Genomic DNA, 21,865 nt, shown 5'->3' with positions numbered 1-21,865 from the left:
GCGCCGTCCATCCCCATGCCTCCGCCTAGTCCGACCACCAGTCACCACCACGCCCCACTCCTCCTCACCTTATCTTTCATCTTTCTTGAGATATCATTTTTTCGATGAAATGGTAGACATACCATTTCCCGATAAAATTCTCAAGATATCATTAGTTTTTACACATGGGATTACTCCTGCATCGGTCAATCACAACAGGTGTTTTGTAAAAAAATGCATCTTGATGTTCCGTGCAATGCACGGGCATCTTGCTAATTTTTCTGCATATAATTCCAAACACCACGTAGACATGGTCTTTGACCATTTTACAACTATGTTAGTATCATTGTTAGTGGTCAGCCGGTGCAAGTTATAGCCCCGGGTGTTTTAACCTTTTTTTAGTAATGATATCTGGCGATTGTTCGCCACGAGCTCAATCCTGGCAAATCCCACGTAACCGTCAGATTTCCATCTGATGGTGGCCTATTTTTAAGCCATAGTATTTGACAAAACCGCCACCCTTACACACGTATTGTAACTGCGTCGCAGGCGTTTGCAACTGCCATGTCTCCCTGCGAACATTTGCTGGGCATTGGAGTTAGCACCGATGGCGGTTCATAGTCGTTCCATGCTCGGGCATTGAACTTTGTAGCTATTTTAGATTAGAATATACTACTCCTCCAGTCCTACTACACTACTACTCTACTCAAGCAAGTTAGGGCATAGTAGTAGGTACTGTAGGGAGTACCAGTACTGTGATCACTCAAGCAAGTTGTCTGGCATCGATATGACCCTACGCTGCTGGTATGTGTCTCGTAAGTCAAGCGGTGTGATGTAGTCATCATCACCTGTCCACTTCCCGCAACACATATTCGCTTCTCCATCTTTGTCCGCACATAATCTCATCCAATCTTCCATCCCCGCTAAGGCACCTCCCCCCTTGTCCGAAACCCAAGCACTAACAATGGAAGAACCGAGCAGTGTCCGCCAAAAGAGTGGCTGGAATTCGCTCCCCACAGAGGTAATCAAGCTCATTGTTTTGCGTGTGGACAATCTCAGTACCATGCCTCTCGCGGCGTGCTCATCGGGGTTGTACCGTTTACTCAAAGCCCTCAGGCCGGAGCTTTTTGAGCCAGCTCCTTGCTTGCTGATGCCGCCTGATCTTCAGAAATGGCGTGTCACGCAGCATAATGATCATAGGGTGGCGAGCATCAACCCCCTTGACTGCGATCCGATCCCTGTCACGCTCAACTACATTAATGGTATGTATTGGGTCGGCATGAACACGTCTTGGATGATGCTCGTTGACGGTCGCGACAGCTGAATGCTCGTGGAGGTCTACACCCGGCGATTAATCCCCCTTCCTTCGATTAACACTGCACTGCTTTGGCATCGCGGCCAGAATACTCGGAGTCTTACAATAGCCAACATGATACCAAGTTTTATTTGCTCAAGGTTGTAATCTGCCAAGTGCCCACAAGATCTGCAAATTATAAAGACTTCAGGCTAATTGCATTCTTCAACCGCGGTCTCGCCTATCTGACAGGTCACTTCGGTAAGTGGATAAATCTGCACGTCCATCGCAGGTAAGGATCATACATCCTCCATGGTTCTCTGATGCCATTGAACACAAGGGCTTCATTTACGTTGTCGACTCCTTCTATGGCTGGACGTATTGCTGGCCTACTCCAATCATCGCTACAAACGGCTGTTACAGCAGTATGTTTACTTTCTATGATATCATGATGGCTTGCTTATATTACTGTCAACATTTACTGAAAAAATATTGATGCTCATAACATGTTGTTCTTAAGATTGACTACACTAAGAGCGCTTTTTTATTTGACTCCAACTTGATATGATGTTGTAGGCCGCCTGGTGTCCCTACCCTTCCTAATCCCAAAACCTTTCAAAGAAAAGTGGCATGGTAGTTGCAGGTGGTTCCTGGCTCGATCAGACGATGGCGAACGATTTATGATCGTTCACATGTACCGGACGTGTTGTTTTGCGGAATAAAATCACAGTCACTACAAGGTCTTTGAACAGGATCCCAACTTCTCTGGGCCTTCAGGAATTTTTGACTGGGGGCTGGTAAGTAGCCTTGGTACACGCTCTCTGTTTCTCAGACTAAATTATCCGATTAACCAGGAGATAACCGACGGCAAGGATCATGATGGTAGCGCCGTTTTGTTCATTAGGCAAAACTGTGTGTACACAGCATACCATGCGTCTCTCCGTGCATCATACCCTGATATGTGCCGCCACGCTCTGCAGCCCAAAGTAAGAGAGAGGGTCACAAGTATCAGACTTCGACCTACTGGCTGGAGTTTCCCCCGTCAGGCACCCATCTGGTTCAAGCCGTCAGCCAATCTCTACAGCTTGATAAATAGTAACGTCTAACTGAGCCAGTTAGTTAGATGCGTACACTTGGTGTAGTAGGATCTTCACTTAGTTTGATGCATACACTTGTTCTTTTTTGGTAGCCCTTTTGTAATGATGGCTGATGTTAGGTTTGGAAGAGAGAGTTGTGTCTTTACTCTTCTGGCCTACTTACTGCTTCTATTGCACCCCCAGCCCTGGTTGTTGCTGCTGATGTTTTCAATGTGCAATCAGTAGTATATTTCGTCTGTTGGTTGAATAAATATGTTGTTAGAATGACAAACACAATGTTTTGGAAGTCGTTGCACGGTCCAATCCTTCAATGCCCCGTACCGTACGTAGCGCATACTATTTTTGCGATGGAACACATTTTTCACTTGTTGATAACATGCAGCCCACTGATGAAGGCCCAATAGAGGAGCCCATAATTAACTGGAAGGGAGGCTCTCACATGAATCCGACCCAGGTACATGCTCATGTTCCCCTAAACATAAATAAGTAAATAAATAAATAAAGCTAAATGCTCATGCACCAGTTCTTTAAATTCAAGATTTAACAGGAGGATATTATTTCCTATGATAGTGTCATTACATTCAGTCGATATTATTATTAGGCAAAGATAGCGACCAGTCTTCTTTCTCCCACCATTTTCTTCCAGCAACCAGCGGACCCATGCAAATCATAGTCAACGTCGTAAATAGTTTCGGTCCATTTTTATTTTTCAATAAGAATGTCCAACCCAGCCCAACACATTGGCGACAACACTTTATTCTCCGCCTTGGTGTGCTCGCCGCGGTGCCGCCATCCGGCCCTGTCAACATAGTGAATCGGGAGAGGACTATAGTTGTGAGTATGACAGTACGGACCCACCAGGTCCACTCCCGAACACAAGCAAGCGCCTCTTTTACTACTCTGATGCACCCCTCATTTTTTTACTCTAATCCACTCTGCTGATATCTAGGACCCACATCATTTTCAACGTATAGTCAATTAACAACAGAATTGCACAACTTTTTTTGTGTAGTAATTCGGAGGAGTAGGCTATAAACTGGATTGTGCGGTCTTTGCGGCCCGTCTAACAACATGACCAGCCCAACAGTTTTTTCTTTGGGAAATAGGTAGCCCAGTATTTCTTTTTGAAGAATACCCAAGCTAGGCCTATTTGTTTTCTCCGACTTACTGGGCTGCAAATTTTTCAAGACAAGGAGGTATGCATTCCGGCCTGGCCAAAGAGTATGGTCAGTGTCTGTTGAAAGTAATATCAAAGTGGTTGAAAATTCCAAAAAAAATTATAGCAAATGGGAAATTAGTTTCTTTTTTGTTTTTGTTCTTCACTGATATATTATATTTCATTGGATTTAACATGACATAGTACTAATTTATTTTCAAATTTATTTTAGTATGGCTACTAATTTTTGGATTAAGAATATTTTGTTCCCCAGCAAAAAATTACGAATTTTCAAAATTTCGCACATATTTAGTTCAATTTTTTACCCCCGTACTGACCAGAAAATGAGCAGCAATTTTAAAAATGGAAAATGAGCTGCAATAAATTCCATATGAATTAGAAAATGAGTAAAAATTATAAAAATAATAGCAAATGGGATGTACACGCTACAGATTTCGAGGCTGACTTGTTTACGCAAGATTTTGTTAGTCAACACACGATTCTAGCAGCAGTTACTGTTGGATGTCCATCCAACGGCCGACGTGCTTCTTCAATCTCTAATCTTCCTGCTCCAGCCGCCTAAACTAGTGCCGGCGGGACTGCCTGCTCCCACCTCTTGTGGCCCGCTGTGATACCGCGCAGGCTTCACCGGCCCACCCTACTCCCTCCGCTGGCCTGGCCGCACGCAATCAACTACCTCCTTATTACGCGAAAAAAATGATTCCTCCCACTGACATCTGGGGCGCACCTGTTGGGAGGCTGGCATGTGGGCCTACTAAGTTGACGCGTACGCAGGGCTTGTTAACTTAGTCAACAAACGATTCTAGAGGCAATGACCGTTGGATTTGAATCGAACGATCCTGGTGCTTCTTCAATGGCTGCTCTTCTTGCACCAGCCGCCCAAACCAGCGCCGGCGAGACCGCCTGCTCCTGCCTCCCGTGGCCGACTGTGCTGCCGCGAAAGCCTCACCACCCCTACTACTCTCACCACTGGCCAGCCCCTGCGATGATGGCAGCCTCACACCATAGCCGAACCAGTGAACCCTCGTACTCCTCTCCGTGTGGGCATCCACTACCGCGTCTTCCCCGGCTCCATGCCGTCCCCTTCCTAGGCCTCACCGTCGTCCACCGCCCTGGTGCTCTCCGTGCGGCGTGGTCAACATGGTTAAGGAACGACTTCCATCGGAAGAGTACTGTAAGTGGAGAGGCTGACAGCTGGGTCCACGGCCGCAGCAAGGAAGTGCCTCCTTATTATGCGGAAAATAATGATTCCTCCACCTGACATCGGGGACTCACCGGATGGGCCACCGTATTTCATGAAAAAATGTTTCCCCCCTGACTGCTGGGACCCACCAGTTACATCTTCGCACGCAAGGAAGTACGTTCATATTATGGGCAAAAAAATGATTCACCCCCTGACCGTGGGGACCCACCAGCTACATCTTCGCACGCAAGGAAGTGCCTGACAGTCGGGACCCACCCGGTCAAAGCGTATGTAGCGTTGTCATTCTGGTCGCGAATGTGTACGTACATACTAGTCGATGTAGAGGCGCGCACGTGTGGTAGTAGAGGCGCGTACATAGCATGTACACGTACGTACGGCGGCCATGGTGAAAGAAAGTAAATACGGCCACATACGTACATACCGGCAGAGTCTCGAACGCCTACTCGCGCATACGTAGGGCCAGGGCTCATGTACATGGTTGGGTCGGAACGGAGAAACTGCGTCATCATCGTGTTCATGGGGAGCCAACCGGCTGGATCGGAATAGAATGTGTCATCGTGTTCATCAGGGGCCAACCGTCTTGGACGGAACATGCGATGGAAATGAGGCCTGGCATACCACAGAACGGAGGAAATGGCCTTGTGTTCGACCGGCCACGATGGAAACGGGATCCTGTTCATCAAGAGGGGTATGGCGTACCGCAAAACAGAGGAAACAGACCTCCTACAGTCGAAACGAGGTCCTGTTGATCGGGAGGGGTGTGGCGTACCACAAAACAGAGAAAACGGACTTGTGTTGGAGTGCTACGGTCGAAACGGGGGTCTTGTTCATCGGGAGGGGTGTGGCGTACCGCAAAACGGGACTCCACGGGATACTGTTCATCTCCACCGTCGACCTCCTCCAGCCTCCACGGGCTACTGTTCACCCACCGTCAACCTCCTCCAGCCTCCACCTGCGACTGTTCATCCATGAGCTCCTGTTCATTCAGCCTCCACCGGCTACTGTTCAACCAGCCCCCTCCATGGGGTCCTGTTCAACCACCCCTCCACGGGCTACTGTTCATCCAGCCCTCCACCGACTACTATTCATCCAGCCCTCCACGGGGTCCTGTTCATCCACCGGCTCGATCGATTGGGGTACTGTTCATCCAGCGGCAACGGACTCTACTACCACGGAGTCCTATTCATCCAACCCCCCACCGGAACTATTCATCCAAACCCCCCAACAACGCTCACTATTCATCCATGGGCAACATTGATTGGCTTCAGTTAGCAGCAGTAGCGAAGGAATCACTCGGCTTTAGTTAATAGCAAGGGATCGATTGATCGCTCGGGTTCAGTGTAACGCGTAGCCTGCAGTGCAATCGCTCGGGTTCAGTTAGAGCCCAATGCCTCGCACCCACGGGCATACGTGTACGAGAGAAACATGCATCGCTCGGCCCCCGACCACCCACCATAACCGGAAACTCCCCAATATTTTCTGCGCCCTCGCTTCTACCATGGTTTTTTCCGTCATGGACGGCCCAAAGAATGTCATGCAGCTGCGTCTCCGGCCCGCCCTGGACGAAAAGCCCATTTTCTATCATGATTTTTTGTTATAGAAGTAGGACCCCACCACATCTATGATGATATCGGGTTTTGTCACAATTATCGCCATAGAAGTGTCATAAGTATGACAGAAAAAAATTTCGTTCGGCCCAAAATGTCATGGATGTGTCTTTTTTTTGTAGTGATGATGTGTACATTTACCACGCACACACTTTCTTTGGTTTGTGTCTCTTTTGTGTAGGTACCCATGCATACTCGTCAACCTCACAATCCCATGAGTTGACAAAACGAGCTCTAGAGAGCAATGATGATTTGAGATCCCGTGGATTGTCCTTACCGCCGCTACCTTCGAGCAAAGACTTCACACATTTCTTCTACATGGCTCTCACATGGTTATGGGTTATATACCACTTCTCACTTTATGCCCATATTGCCATGTTCAATTTGCATGATATGCTCATCTTTATGCCTTTGCCATGCATTTGTGACCCATGCTTTGCATTACATATGATGATTGATTCTAGTACTTGTATGTGTATTTGCAAGCTTGGTGGAGATATTGCTTATTATTGCCATGTTTGCTTTGTGCCCAATGCCTATGATGATACTTTCATCATATCTTGTTTTTTCATGCTTGTGATATGTCATGTGCATCGTGCATGCCTAATATTTACAAACATGACATGATTGCCATGACTACCTCTAGTATGTTGCATCTTCGCGCTACTAGTTTTCATGCTATGATTGGTATACTTGCCTATGTTGCATCACCGATGATTCATACTTGCTTGTTTCATGCAGTTGATGGCATCCGTTTACATGCTTTGAACATGATTGTTGTTGCTTCTTGTCATATGTCTCCATATGTTGCCTCTCTCATGCTAGATGACTTGCCTTGTATTGAGTGCAACAATGCTTTTAGCCTTGCTAATGAGATTGCCCCCATAGCTTTCTCTCATATGTTTGGAGCTTTTGACATATTTCTTGTGAAGCATGCTTGCCTTCCTTCTTTGCACCATATGCCTAGTGCCATGAGTATAGCCATTGCATCATATTATTCATGCACTTTTTCTTCTAATGGTTATGTGCAAGAGAAGAGAACGATCATGATGGATGATGTGTTTATCTGCCATGTGCATACATTCTTTGTTTTGTTGTGTGCATGTGTAGGATACTTGAACTTCGTGTCGACTTCCACTTCACGTGAGTTGACAATTCGAGCTCTTGAGAGCGAACCACCTTCTACCACGACGAGTCTACATCGAACTTGCTTGTACTTCGGCATTGTGAAGGACGCACACGGACATGCTTTCTAGGTGATATCCTTCTCTTTCGAGAAACACGAAACCATGAGCATGGATATTGCGGATCGTACTACTTGTGTTGCTTCCACCATTAGACTTGTTGGCCATCTTGGACCACTTGATTGCACACATGTTAGAGATAGTGCTTTCATTCATGATTTCCACATTCCTATGCCTCATGACATATATGCCTTGTGTGTTGCATCCAACTTGTTCATTATTTGCTCCTATCATATGTTTGGTTGCAACAGTGTCATTTCTTCACATATGCCATGTCCCATTGCCTCTACATGATTGACTTGATTGCCTCAAACATGATGAACAATTGCTCTTTCCATTGTGTTGAGTGCCATGATATCTTCACTACACCCTATGCACATTATGCTTAGATTGTCTTGCACTTGCCCCATGTGTTTAGACATATCATTACATTTGGTGTTGTGGATGATTCTTATACCTACCATAGACCTTTTGTTGAGCACTTTGCGCATTCTTGCTATGACCTTGAGGTATATGCTTGTTCACTTGTCACACATATTTGCATCTCTACCTCCCATTTGCCTGCTTGTTTCCATACTGCCCTTGATTGTGCTCAATTTATATGCTTAAATGCCATGCCACACTTCTTTGTCAAACCATATGCTATGCTTGATGACAACACTTGTTGGGTGAATCACCTCTTGAATGCTTGGTTTTGCACTAATGCTAACCACATTTGTTTTTCCAAGTGTTTGTTGTCTTTGCTCCTTTTGAAGGAATTACAAGACGGTGCGACATTGGAGAGTGCCCATTTCAAGCTACAAGATGATGAATGCTTGGTGATCGTCAACTTCTACACAGTGACATCATCTCTTTCCCATGGTGATTTGATTTTCGATCCGAGGTCGGATCTTTCCCAAGGGGGAGGGGATGATGCGGAGCATCCTATGGACATTGCCATGTCAAGAGTCCGTTTTTCAAGTGACACGTGCGGCATCTACTTTATGCATACAAAGGTGAATCATCTCCTTTACGCATCTCCACTTGTACCCTTCAAGGATGGTATACTACTTGACCCCTCTCTCGTGTGCATACATAGGTGTGAGCGGAACTACACATTCATCGAGCAGGAGTCCAAGCATAGGAGAACAACTACACCATCCAAGCTGGAAGCCTGGAAGCGAAGAAGGAACCATCGAAGAACAAGGCAGAAGTTCACAGGCGACCCCGTGCGCACGATCCTTCCCAACCCCATGCCCATGGGCCTCCGAGGCTAGACGGTCGTGAAGACCCCGTGTGCACGGGCATGTACCGTGCCCACGGGACCCCCGTGTCCACGGGCCTCACAGACCCCGTGCGCACGGGCTAAGGCGCCAGGTCTCTGGATACCCCGTGCGCACGGGCTCCACTTACCCCATGCACACGAGGCCCCCTGAGTGTTGCTCTGGGCTTTGCCCATGTAATCTCCATTTTACCCCTACTTACCCCTTCATCCCTTGGACCTATATATACTCCTTCCCCTCCTCCATTTAGACTTAGCTAAGAATAGATCTAGACATTAGAGCTTAGCTCATGTATCTCCCCTTGTGGGTTTCCTCTTGAGGGAGAAGACTCCATTGGAGTTCAAGGCCTCCATTGGAGAAGATCCTTAGGGATTCAAGACCTAATCTCCCTTTGAGATTTGGGATGAAATTTACCATGTACCCATGTTCCCCTTGTTGTTTATGTACCTTTGTGGATCTTGTGTGGATTTGAGTCTAGTGGATGTGTGATTTGGGCTTGTTCTTGAGTGTTCCTCTTGTGATTCCCCTTTGTGTCCTTCTTGTTCTTGGGGATCTTCCCTCCAATTCGTGAAAGATCCATCTTAGGGTTCCACCCTACAACATAGGGGGTCCCGGGCTATGGATCTCGGACAGATGGTAACAGGAACAAGGAGATGATGTTTACCCAGGTCTAGGCCCTCTTGATGGAGGTAAAACCCTACGTCATGCTCTTGTTTATATTGATGTGGATGTATCGAGTACAGAGTTGATCTACCTCGAGATCGTTAGATGTGGTCTAACTCCATGGCTAGGTGAATGATAGGCTAAACCCTTTGGCTTATATACACGCCAGGTAGGGTATCTAGGGTTACAAGGTCGATATCTTGGCGTGGTGGCGGTAGGAGAAATCTTGGAGTATACTACAAGTCTTTGGCAGATGCAGTCGTCATCATGCTCCGTCGTGCAGCTTTCGGAGTCCATTTTGAGAAGAATCAGGGCCCATCAGTCCAATTCGAGGAGCGTGGCCCGACTAGGTTAGTTCCCCTAGTCCAAGACATTGTCAGGTGGGTAGTCCCTTTGGCTCCATTGTTCATGCTTGCGTTCTCTTTTGTTTAATGTCTTCTTCCTTTCATCATGGCATCACAAGACACATTGTTTCCTTCGTTTTGGCTTTGGGTTGTGTTTATTATAATGGTTGGTGGGTCGACCTAGCCGAGAGTGGACGTTCAAGTGGCTCACCGATTGAAAACAGGTGAGACGTGCCAGTTTGTCATCGACGGTGGCTACTGTTTGTTCGCTTCCTACATTCATTGTGGGCAAGCTTAGTACAACTATGCCAGTGCGGACCTATAGCGTCGCATCCCATCATCTGCAACATCACATGCAGGTGTAGTTAGACAAACGTCTTGGTCGCTAAGCTGCTGAGAATTTGATGAACCATCAGAATCGATCACTACCACTCGGAACCACGTGAGTAGAAGGAAACCAAGCAAACCGACCAGACAATTCATGGGCCACGAAGGTGTGACATTGCTAGTCATGGTTGCTTTTATCGTGTCGGCAGCAGGGCAGCAAGCGGCGTGCCTATGTTGGCGTCGGATGGGGCCTTCACACTTGGATCTAAACATGTGGGTGTCAATGCGCAGAAGCTAGAGCGGTGGCTCCGATGCATTATGGTGTTGGTGGAGTGCTACCGGGAGCGTGTGCGATGGTGCATTGCTAGTGGTGGTCCGTGTGAGGTTGTTGGCTTTCTGGTGGCATCGAAGGTTAATTTGGCGGCCCGTGGGGCTAGCTATCCTTGTGGCAGCATGTTGATGGTTGTGGCGCTCCGGACGAAAGTCTTTCTAGACTATGTCGATGCTCTTCGACGTCGTTCCCATCTCGATGACATCACCATGGAGACCCCGACCACCCTCCAATAGTTGAAGTCTCATCCTTCAGGTGAAAACCTAGATCTAGTTAGCTAGACCAGATGTCAATGGCATCTTTGATGCCCTCTCCTTGCATGCGCTATCTTGGAGGGGTGGCCCAATTGGAGTGCTTGCCTTTGGTGCTATCCAGTAGGATGTTGGAGGATTTTGGTGTAGTCCACATGCGTCACAGGCTAGGTTGGTTCTCACATATAAAGTAAGAGTATCCAAAATTGAAATGCCCAGACCAAGAAGATATGTAATGTGACCGTGGCGAGCTTTATTTAAAAATTTCCCTCTAAGATATATCCAAGGGCTCGTAGCACCGAATCCAAGAAGATACGCAACATGATCCCGACGAGCATATACATAAAAATTGCCCTCTAAGATATATCCAAGGGCTCCTTACTATCGAATCCAAGGTAACTCATGATTTTTCTCAAGTAAAACACATCAAATGAAGAGTTTTTGATACAAGCTATTGGATTAGCGTATCTAAAGACACATGTAATGCATATGATACGACTTAAGATGAAATACATCGGACGGCCTTAACCTGCGTTTCCATGAAAGTTGTCTTCCAAGACACAATTATGTGTTGAGGGCATATACGCATTTTAGTGTGACTGGCACTAAAGGCTTGATTTAACGCTTTGACGCTATCCAGTGGGTTGTTGGCGTGTTTGGGGGTGGCCCACAGGTGGGCGTCACATGCTCAGTGGTATGGTTCTAACAAATAAATTAATAGCATCCAAAACTGCAACACGAAGACCAAGAAGATATGCAACGTGATCCCGACAAGCGGTTCCGTAAAAGTTACCTTTCAAGATATATCCAAGGCCTCCTAGCACCGAATCCAAGGCAACTCATGATATTTCTCGCGTAAAAAACATTAAATGAGAGATTTTTTGAGATACAAGCCACCGAATAAGCGTATATAAATACACATCTAATGCATATGATACGACTCAAGATACAAAATGCATTGAGGAGCCTTAACCTGCGTTTTCATAAAAGTTGCCCTCAAATAGACAGTTGTTTTCCCCTTAAAATGCCCAATAGAGAGTTGGGTGCCGAGGGCATATATGCAATCAAGCATGATTAGCACTCGATTTCTTTTTAAAAAAAAAGCTTGATCATATTCGGTGGAGATTTAGGAGGTCCCTAAACAAAAAGCTCGTTTCTTTCCCCAGATTCCTCTAGTCCAGTGAAAAGGCGGCGAGGGGTTTTAAAGGGGACGCCGAAATGACGGATGAACACCACCTACATCACCACCCCCTCTGCACGTGAACGCCCCTCTTTCCCTCTCTCGTCGCCGTCACATCCTCCTCACCCCCTCCCTCTCCCCCCAAAACCCCAGCCGAAAATTTCCGTAGAGCGAAGCGCAGCGCAAGAAGGCGACCGGAGAGTGGCAGCCAGCAGCAGCAGCAGCCAGGCGAAACAGCGCCTCTCTTGTCCCTTTCCCCCCCTTTTTAATCCCTCTCTCCTCCGCCCCCTCCCCGCAAGAAAAGCTCGGATTCCTGGGCGTTTCCCCCCATTCCCCTCCTCGATCTGAGACTCTTGTCCTCCCCAAATGGCCGCCTCCCGCTCCAACTGAACCCCCCCGCCGGCACACCCTTCGCTCCCCCGCTCCTTGGCTTCGCGCTGTCGGGGGCTCCTCAGGGACCGTGCGCCGTAGTAGTAGTAGTAGTGGCCGAATGGGTGCTGCAAGGGGTGGCGTCGCGGCGCTGCTCGTGGCCGCGCTCCTGCTCGGCGCCTTCGCCCCTCCGGCCTCCGCGGCGTCGTACCCCGCAAGTGAGCCCGGGTTCTCGCTCTCTCTCTCCCCTTCTGCGTTTCTTGATTTGGTCCGGTCCTGACGAGCTTTCTTGGTTGCCGTCGCAGAGGTGGTCAGCGGCTTCCTCTCCAATGCGGCGTCGGCGGTGCTGAAGCGGCTGTGGTCGCTCAAATCGACGGTCAAGACAGGTGAGTGCTGGAATCCCTCTCTTCGCCTGCTTTCCAGGTTTCTTGAATCCGGGTTTTCCTCAAACAATGTTGGTTTCTCTGTGTGGGAAGCAGCGAGCGGGGCGAAGTCCATGGTCAAGTACGAGGGCGGCTACACCGTGGAGACGGTCTTCGACGGCAGCAAGCTGGGGATCGAGCCGTACTCCGTGGAGGTCACCCAGGGTGGCGAGCTGCTCGTCATGGACTCCATGAACAGCAACATCTACCGGATCGCGCTGCCGCTGTCCCGATGTGAGCCCCCTTCCTTTTCTTTCTAGTGCTCCCTAAATTTGGAGTATCTAGTTAGTGCCTAGTGGGATTCTGCTAATCAGATGTATGCCAAGTGATTGGTCAGGGTTGGTGTTGAACTGCTGATGCTGTGGGTTGGTTGGAGTCATGAATTCTGCTCTGGCCTATCTCTTGATTGCGATGTATTTGTTAGTTAGCCGTGCGAAATTGCGACGTTTTTCATCTGTTCTTATTACCTGGTTTGTTTCATTTGAAGAAGTGATTTGCACATGTAAAAGTGGGCAATTGGGTCTATAATTTGTAAGTTGTTCGATCCACTTGGGGTTATTTTAAAAAGTTTGTGTTAATCTTTTTTTTGTGGGGTTCATGTTCATCTCTTCAAGTTGATGATATAATTTATAGCATTGGCAAGGACAAGTTGGCATGATGATATCTTGACTTCTGTAAGATGATTGTCCTATACAGCTTTACCCTGTTTTGTGATCTACTTTTTTTGTTTCTACATTTTCCATAAGGTGATGATGACATGGCTATCCATGTTCAGCGACAGATGATTTTGAGCTATATTGACCCTGGTTTCATCTCGTGGCCCTGATCTGAACAAATGCAGATAGCAGACCAAAGCTTGTTGCTGGTTCACCAGAAGGAATTCCTGGTCATGTTGATGGGAGGCTGCGAGAGGCGAAGATGAACCATCCAAAGGGATTTACGGTGGACGGCAGGGGCAACATATACGTGGCTGATGCTATGAACATGGCTGTTAGAAAGATCAGTGATACAGGTAAGCTAAAATGTCTTGTGGGGTATATGCACATGGTTTTGTCTGTTCCTTGAGCATCCTATGTCTGCCTTTTGGATTTTGTTGGGCTTCTCCAGCATGTATTTAGTAACTGGCACCTACATCCAAAATTGCACTTGGAAGGATGAAAAGTGTAAACTAATATCAAAGCATATATGTACCCAGCTTGAGTAAATCTGCTTAGAGTGATCTCCGAAGTCGTCGTGGTGACCAAAGTACAACATGTTTCTAAAAACTTACTGAAAGCATTGTATGGTCATCACTTGATTTGTAGAAACGGAAGATAATTTTTAGCTTAATTGTTAGCTCAGAAGAGCACAACTGTGAGACAAGAAATGATAGAGAATACTGCTTTTTTGTATGCATACAAAGCTATTCTTGGAACAGTATAATGTTCTAAAGCTGCATATAAGAATCATTAAAAAACCTCTCTGCTTTTCTAACTTGATTAAGTTGCTATAGCTATTCTATTTCATAACAACAATTGTTCCATGCACAACACTTTTACTTGTCACTGTTAATGCAATAATGCTGTCTTGCAATGTTACTGTGTGCCCCAAATTTACCCATTCATCTAACTTAATGAGAAGTCTGACAGTTGAATTTTCGTAACATGCATAATTATATTATGACCTTCAAATTAACTGAGTTACTTTGCAGTAAAATTGAACCATTCATCTAACTTAATGAGAAGTCTGACAGTTGAATTTTCGTAGCATGCATAATTATATTACGACCTTCAAATTAACTGAGTTACTTTGCAGTAAAATTGAACCAAAATACTGTCCCATCCCTATACACGTTTTTTCTTATCTAATTTATTATAAAAGAAGTGCTTGACATATTGTGTTCTGGCATTTAGGAGTTACAACTATTGCTGGTGGGAAATCAAGCAGAGGAGGGCATGTTGATGGACCAAGTGACGATGCAAAATTTTCTACTGATTTTGAAGTCCGTTACATTGCCAGTAGCTGCTCCCTTTTGGTGATTGACAGAGGAAATCAAGCTATTCGGGAGATTCAGCTCAACTTTGATGACTGTGTGTACCAGTATGAAGCTGGTTTTCCTCTAGGTATATATTCATCATATATTGTGCAATTATTATATGGCCTGAATAACTTGTTGCCAATGCTTACTACCTGAGTTAGCTTTTTAACATTTGTACCGTATAGCTAAACTTCATAAGTTGTATCTTTACAGGAGTAGCACTGCTTCTTGCTGCTGCTTTCTTCGGCTACATGCTTGCATTGCTCCAACGCCGGGTTTTAGGGATGGTATCAACAGAAGATGTAAGTGCTTACTATTTCTTTTCTTTGTTTGTGAGGGAAAAACATCATGTAACTTGACTGCCAGATTGGCAGAGTTAGCAAATAAGGCAAGGGCTACAATGGACCATGGGCCTGCTGTACCCCAGCAGGCCAGCACATGAATATGTTGCCATCAGTCTTTTGTCACTCCTGGTGCTGACGTCCATCATTCATTGGCCCCATCTAACTTCCTTACTATGCCCGCACATAGCCCACAGTTACCAGATTGTTGGATAGCTGTACACCAGTACAGCATTCTAGTTGAAATTGCTGGGTAAAATAACTTATTATCTGGAAGTTGACAGTGCTACCTAGCGGACAAGTAAACGTAATTCGGAATGGAAGCTTGTACATATGTACACTTACACTATTTGAATTGCCCAATCTTAACCAGAAGCTGCTTCTGATTAACTAGGTGGGGCATGTGAAATTTCTGCATAAATGTCCAATTTGTTTATTCTGGAAGGATAATCCAGTATGAAATATTTTCAAAACATAACACTGTAAATATCACACTTGTGTAGGCTCATGCTATCCTTCTCCTAAATTTGAAAATAGGTGTCACGTTATTTGCATTTTCTTTTTGTGCAGTAGTTGGGTTTTGAGTTTTGACAGGGATCTTGTTGCAGTAAATTTGACCACAGCATTGTCTTGAATGTAAATTATCTTGCAGGAACTCCAGACTCCAATGAAAGCCAGCATCGCAAGCATCCCTCCATACCAGATTCAGAAGCCCCTAAAGCCTTCCCTTCGACCCCCGCTAATCCCAAACGAGGACGAATCCGAGAAACAAGAAGTCGAAGAGGGGTTCTTCACCTCACTCGGAAAGCTAATTGGAGGAGCAAAATCATCCGTTGCCGAGATCGTCGGTGCAGCATTTTCCAGGAAGAAGCGCCCAAATGTCCACCATTACCAGCAGGGCAGAGCAAGCCCCTGGCCAGTGCAAGAAAGCTACGCCATCCCGCGCGACGAGACGCCTCCGGTGGTGGACACGAGGACGCCGACCCCTCGCAAGAACTACGCTTTCATGTCCAAGGAGCCGGAGAAGATCCACCACATCCGGCAGGGCCGGGCTCCGTACAACGGCTGGAACAACGGGGAATCGCCCCAGCAGCAACAGCAGCAGCAGCAGGTGCATCACCAGCAGTACCTGCAGCACAACAGGCAGTACTCCCTGGGGCCGCAGACGTTCTACGAGCCGAGCTGCGAGGCGGCGAACGAGATCGTCTTCGGGGCGGTGCAGGAGGTGGACAGCGCGCGCCGCGCCGTGGAGATCAAGCCGGTGAACCACTGCGATGCGGCGGCCTACGAGCAGAGCGGGCTGCGCTACCGCAGCAGCGGCTACATGGGCTGAACAGCTGTTGTTCCTTTCCCAGTTACATGGTTAGATTTCGGTATTTTGCCGCCTCTGTTGTACTACCTGTAAGGCTGTGACAAGGAGAGAAAATGGAGCTGCAGCTCCAGGTTGGATCATGGATGGAAGTCAAGGGAAAGCTGGTTTTTGCTAGTAGAAGATGGTGATCTTGGACTAATATATTACCGAGGAATATATGTTATGTGTATGTAGATGAAATGTGTTTTGGTCTGTTGGTCGTGGAATTCATCGTGTGGTGGATGACTTGTCGCACCGGCCGCATGGTCGGGGCACTGTGCTGGAACATGCGCCGTCGCCCATGGGCATGCATGGCAGACAGGCGTGGTGATTTGCTGCTCATGGTCATGGTGGTAGGGCAGGCACGGCTGGCGGTACAAGGATTCAGTGTAAAAATCATTAGAGGTGTGGCGCTCGGACGGATGGCGGTGCTTCTTCTTCGAGTTTGTCTTCCGGTTTCCGATCCTTCTCGAGTTTGTCTATCTGGACGTAGTCGACGGAGCTCCGACGTAGATTCTCGTAGGGTCTGCACGCTTAACGTTACGATGACAGTTTCATTATGAGTTTATATATTTTGATGTACCGAAGTTTGTTCGGAGTCCCGGATGTGATCACGAACATGACGAGGAGTCTCGAAATGGTCGAGACATAAATATTGATATATTGGAAGCCTATGTTTGGACATCAGAAGTGTTCTGAGTGAAATCGGCATTTTACCGGAATACCGGAACGTTACCGGTGTTGGGGAACGTAGTAATTTCAAAAATTTCCTACGCACACGCAAGATCATGGTGATGCATAGCAACGAGAGGGGAGAGTGTTGTCTACGTACCCTCGTAGACCGACAGCGGAAGCATTATGACAACGCGGTTGATGTAGTCGTACGTCTTCGCGACCCGACCGATCTAGCACCGAAACTACGGCACCTCCGAGTTCTAGCACACGTTCAGCTCGATGATGATCCCCGGACTCCGATTCAGCAAAGTGTCGGGGAAGAGTTCTGTCAGCACGACGGCGTGGTGACGATCTTGATGTTCTACCGTTACAGGGCTTCGCCTAAGCACCGCTATAATATTATCGAGGAATATGGTGGAGGGGGGCACACGGCTAAAAGAACGATCACGAAGATCAACTTGTGTGTCTATGGGGTGGCCCCTGCCCCCGTATATAAAGGAGTGGAGGAGGGGAGGGCCGGCCCTCTCTATGGTGCGCCCTAAGGGAGTCCTACTCCCACCGGGAGTAGGATTCCCCCTTTCCTAGTCCAACTAGGAGTCCTTCCAAGTAGGAGTAGGAGACAAGGAAGGGGAAGAGGGAAGAGAAGGAAGGAGGGGTTGCCGCCCCTCCCCCTAGTCCAATTCGGACTAGTCAATGGGCGGGGGGGGGGGGGGGGGGGCGGCCTGCCTCTTCCTCTCCCCTAAAGCCCAATAAGGCCCATATACTTCTTCCCCCGTATTCCCGTAACTCCATGGTACTCCGAAAAATACTCGAACCACTCGGAACCTTTCCGATGTCCGAATATAGTCGTCCAATATATCGATCTTTACGTCTCGGCCATTTCGAGACTCCTCGTCATGTCCCCGATCTCATCCGGGACTCCGAACTCCTTCGGTACATCAAAACTCATAAACTCATAATATAACTGTCATCGAAACCTTAAGCGTGCGGACCCTACGGGTTCGAGAACAATGTAGACATGACCGAGACACGTCTCCGGTCAATAACCAATAGCGGAACCTGGATGCTCATATTGGCTCCTACATATTCTACGAAGATCTTTATCGGTCAGACCGCATAACAACATACGTTGTTCCCTTTGTCATCGGTATGTTACTTGCCCGAGATTCGATCGTCGGTATCTCAATACCTAGTTCAATCTCGTTACCGGCAAGTCTCTTTACTCGTTCTGTAATACATCATCTCGCAACCAACTCATTAGTTGCAATGCTTGCAAGGCTTATGTGATGTGCATTACCGAGAGGGCCCAGAGAGACCTCTCCGACAATCGGAGTGACAAATCCTAATCTCGAAATACGCCAACCCAACATGTACCTTTGGAGACACCTGTAGAGCTCCTTTATAATCACCCAGTTACGTTGTGACGTTTGGTAGCACACAAAGTGTTCCTCCGGTAAACGGGAGTTGCATAATCTCATAGTCATAGGAACATATATAAGTCATGAAGAAAGCAATAGCAACATATTAAACGATCGAGTGCTAAGCTAACGGAATGGGTCAAGTCAATCACATCATTCTCCTAATGATGTGATCCCGTTAATCAAATAACAACTCTTTGTCTATGGTTAGGAAACATAACCATCTTTGATCAACGAGCTAGTCAAGTAGAGGCATACTAGTGACACTCTGTGTGTCTATGTATTCACACATGTATTATGTTTCCGGTTAATACAATTCTAGCATGAATAATAAACATTTATCATGAAATAAGGAAATAAATAATAACTATTATTGCCTCTAGGGCATATTTCCTTCAGTCTCCCACTTGCACTAGAGTCAATAATCTAGATCACATCACCATGTGATTAACATCGATAGTTCACATCATCATGTGATTAACACCCATAGTTCACATCGACATGTGACCAACACCCAAAGGGTTTACTAGAGTCAGTAATCTAGTTCACATCGCTATGTGATTAACACCCAAAGAGTACTAAGGTGTGATCATGTTTTGCTTGTGAGATAATTTTAGTCAACGGGTCTGTCACATTCAGATCCGTAAGTATTTTGCAAATTTCTATGTCAACAATGCTCTGCACGGAGCTACTCTAGCTAATTGCTCCCACTTTCAATATGTATCCAGATTGAGACTTAGAGTCATCTAGATCAGTGTCAAAACTTGCATCGATGTAACCCTTTACGATGAACCTTTTGTCACCTCCATAATCGAGAAACATATCCTTATTCCACTAAGGATAATTTTGACCGCTGTCCAGTGATCTACTCCTAGATCACTATTGTACCCCCTTGCCAAAAACAGTGTAGGGTATACAATAGATCTGGTACACAGCATGGCATACTTTATAGAACCTATGGCTGAGGCATAGGGAATGACTTTCATTCTCTTTCTATCTTCTGCCGTGGTCGGGCTTTGAGTCTTGCTCAACTTCACACCTTATAACACAGGCAAGAATCCTTTCTTTGCTTGATCCATTTTAAACTTCTTCAAAACTTTGTCAAGGTATGTGCTCTGTGAAAGTCCAATTAAGCGTCTTGATCTATCTCTATAGATCTTAATGCCCAATATGTAAGCAGCTTCACCGAGGTCTTTCATTGAAAAACTCTTATTCAAGTATCCTTTTATGCTATCCAGAAATTCTATATCATTTCCGATTAGCAATATGTCATCCATATAATATCAGAAATGCTACAGAGCTCCCACTCACTTTCTTGTAAATACAAGCTTCTCCAAAAGTATGTACAAACCCAAATGCTTTGATCACACTATCAAAGCGTTTATTCCAACTCCGAGAGGCTTGCACCAGTCCATAAATATATCGCTGCAGCTTGCACACTTTGTTAGCTCCTTTTGGATTGACAAAACCTTCCGGCTGCATCATATACAACTCTTCTTCCATAAATCCATTCAGGAATGCAGTTTTGACATCCATATGCCAAATTTCATAATCATAAAATGCGGCAATTGCTAACATGATTCGGACAGACTTAAGCATCGCTACGGGTGAGAAGGTCTCATCATAGTCAATCCCTTGAACTTGTCGAAAAACCTTTTGTGACAAATCGAGCTTTGTAGACAGTAACATTACCGTCAGCGTCAGTCTTCTTCTTAAAGATCCATTTATTCTCAATTGCTTGCCGATCATTGGGCAAGTCAACCAAAGTCCACACTTTGTTCTCATACATGGATCCCATCTCAGATTTCATGGCTTCAAGCCATTTTGCGGAATCTGGGCTCACCATCGCTTTTTCATAGTTCATAGGTTCATCATGATCTAGTAGCATGACTTTCAGAACAGGATTACCGTACCACTCTGGTGCGGATCTTACTCTGGTTGATCTACGAGGTTTAGTAGTAACTTGTTATGAAGTTTCATGATCATCATCATTAGCTTCCTCACTAATTGGTGTAGGTGTCACAGAAACCGGTTTCTGTGATGTACTACTTTCCAATAAGGGAGCAGGTACAGTTACCTCATCAAGTTCTACTTTCCTCCCACTCACTTCTTTCGAGAGAAACTCCTTCTCTAGAAAGGATCCATTCTTAGCAACGAATGTCTTGCCTTCGGATCTGTGATAGAAGGTGTACCCAACTGTCTTCTTTGGGTATCCTATGAAGACACATTTCTCCGATTTGGGTTTGAGCTTATCAGGATGAAACTTTTTCTTTTAAGCATTGCAACCCCAAACTTTAAGAAACGACAACTTTGGTTTCTTGCCAAACCACAGTTCATACAGTGTCGTCTCAACGGATTTAGATGGTGCCCCTTTTTTCGTGAATGCAGCTGTCTCTAATGCATAACCCCAAAACTATAGTGGTAAATCGGTAAGAAACATCATAGATTGCACTATATCCAATAAAGTACGGTTATGACGTTCAAACACACCATTATGCTGTGCTGTTCCAGGTGGCATGAATTTGTGAAACTATTCCACATAGTTTTAATTGAAGACCAAACTCGTAACTCAAATATTTGTCTCCGCGATCAGATCGTAGAAACTTTATTTTCTTGTTACGATGATTTTCCACTTCACTCTGAAATTCTTTGAACTTTTCAAATGTTTTCAGACTTATGTTTCATCAAGAAGATATACCCATATCTGCTCAAATCATATGTGAAGGTCAGAAAATAACGATACCTGCCGCGAGCTTCAACACTCATCGGATCGCATACATCAGTATGTATTATTTCCAATAAGTCAGTTGCTCGCTCCATTGTTCCGGAGAACGGTGTCTTTAGTCATCTTGCCCATAAGGCATGGTTCGCAAGCACCAAGTGATTCATAATCAAGTGATTCCAAAATCCCATCAGCATGGAGTTTCTTCATGCGCTTTACACCAATATGACCTAAACGGCAGTGCCACAAATAAGTTGCACTATCATTATTAACTTCACATCTTTTGGTTTCAATATTATGAATATGTGTATCACTATGATCGAGATCCAATGAACTATTTTCATTGGGTGTGTAACCATATAAGGTTTTATTCATGTAAACAGAACAACAATTTATTCTCTTACTTAAATGAATAACCGTATTACAATAAACATGATCAAATCATATTCATGCTCAACGCAAACACCAAATAACACTTATTTAGGTTCAACACTAATCCCCAAAGTATAGGGAGTGTGCGATGATGATCATATCAATCTTGGAACCACTTCCAACACACATCGTCACTTCACCCTTAACTAGTCTCTGTT

The 21,865-nt window shown here is 45.9% G+C and overlaps 1 protein-coding gene across 2 annotated transcripts; it reads left to right on the top strand.

Annotated features, from left to right (window-relative positions):
• Nucleotides 1-12,085: 12,085 nt before the first annotated feature.
• Nucleotides 12,086-16,654, top strand: LOC123128278 (uncharacterized). 2 transcript variants are annotated; one of them, XM_044548246.1, is made up of 7 exons: nucleotides 12,086-12,547; nucleotides 12,635-12,715; nucleotides 12,806-12,985; nucleotides 13,593-13,763; nucleotides 14,644-14,853; nucleotides 14,982-15,070; nucleotides 15,762-16,654. In XM_044548246.1, the coding sequence occupies exons 1-7, from the start codon at nucleotides 12,451-12,453 to the stop codon at nucleotides 16,440-16,442; spliced, it is 1,509 nt and encodes a 502-aa protein (XP_044404181.1). In that variant the 5' UTR covers nucleotides 12,086-12,450; the 3' UTR covers nucleotides 16,443-16,654. The 2 variants fall into 2 exon arrangements, with proteins under 2 accessions (XP_044404181.1, XP_044404183.1); XM_044548248.1 differs by having other exon boundaries at nucleotides 12,088-12,547; nucleotides 12,809-12,985.
• The last annotated feature ends 5,211 nt before the right edge of the window (nucleotides 16,655-21,865 follow it).

Source organism: Triticum aestivum, chromosome 6A (assembly GCF_018294505.1).
Source record: "Triticum aestivum cultivar Chinese Spring chromosome 6A, IWGSC CS RefSeq v2.1, whole genome shotgun sequence".
NCBI lineage: Eukaryota > Viridiplantae > Streptophyta > Magnoliopsida > Poales > Poaceae > Triticum > Triticum aestivum.
Note: the sequence above shows the minus strand (reverse complement) of the source record. Positions and strands in the feature narration are given on the sequence as shown.

Bases quoted from the DNA above. Each gene is read 5' to 3' on its own strand.
- LOC123128278 (XM_044548246.1), top strand. From the start codon at position 12,451: ATGGGTGCTGCAAGGGGTGGCGTCGCGGCGCTGCTCGTGGCCGCGCTC. The intron at 12,548-12,634 runs GTGAGCCCGGGT...TTGCCGTCGCAG, and splicing joins CGCGGCGTCGTACCCCGCAA to AGGTGGTCAGCGGCTTCCTC. The intron at 13,764-14,643 runs GTAAGCTAAAAT...TCTGGCATTTAG, and splicing joins TAGAAAGATCAGTGATACAG to GAGTTACAACTATTGCTGGT.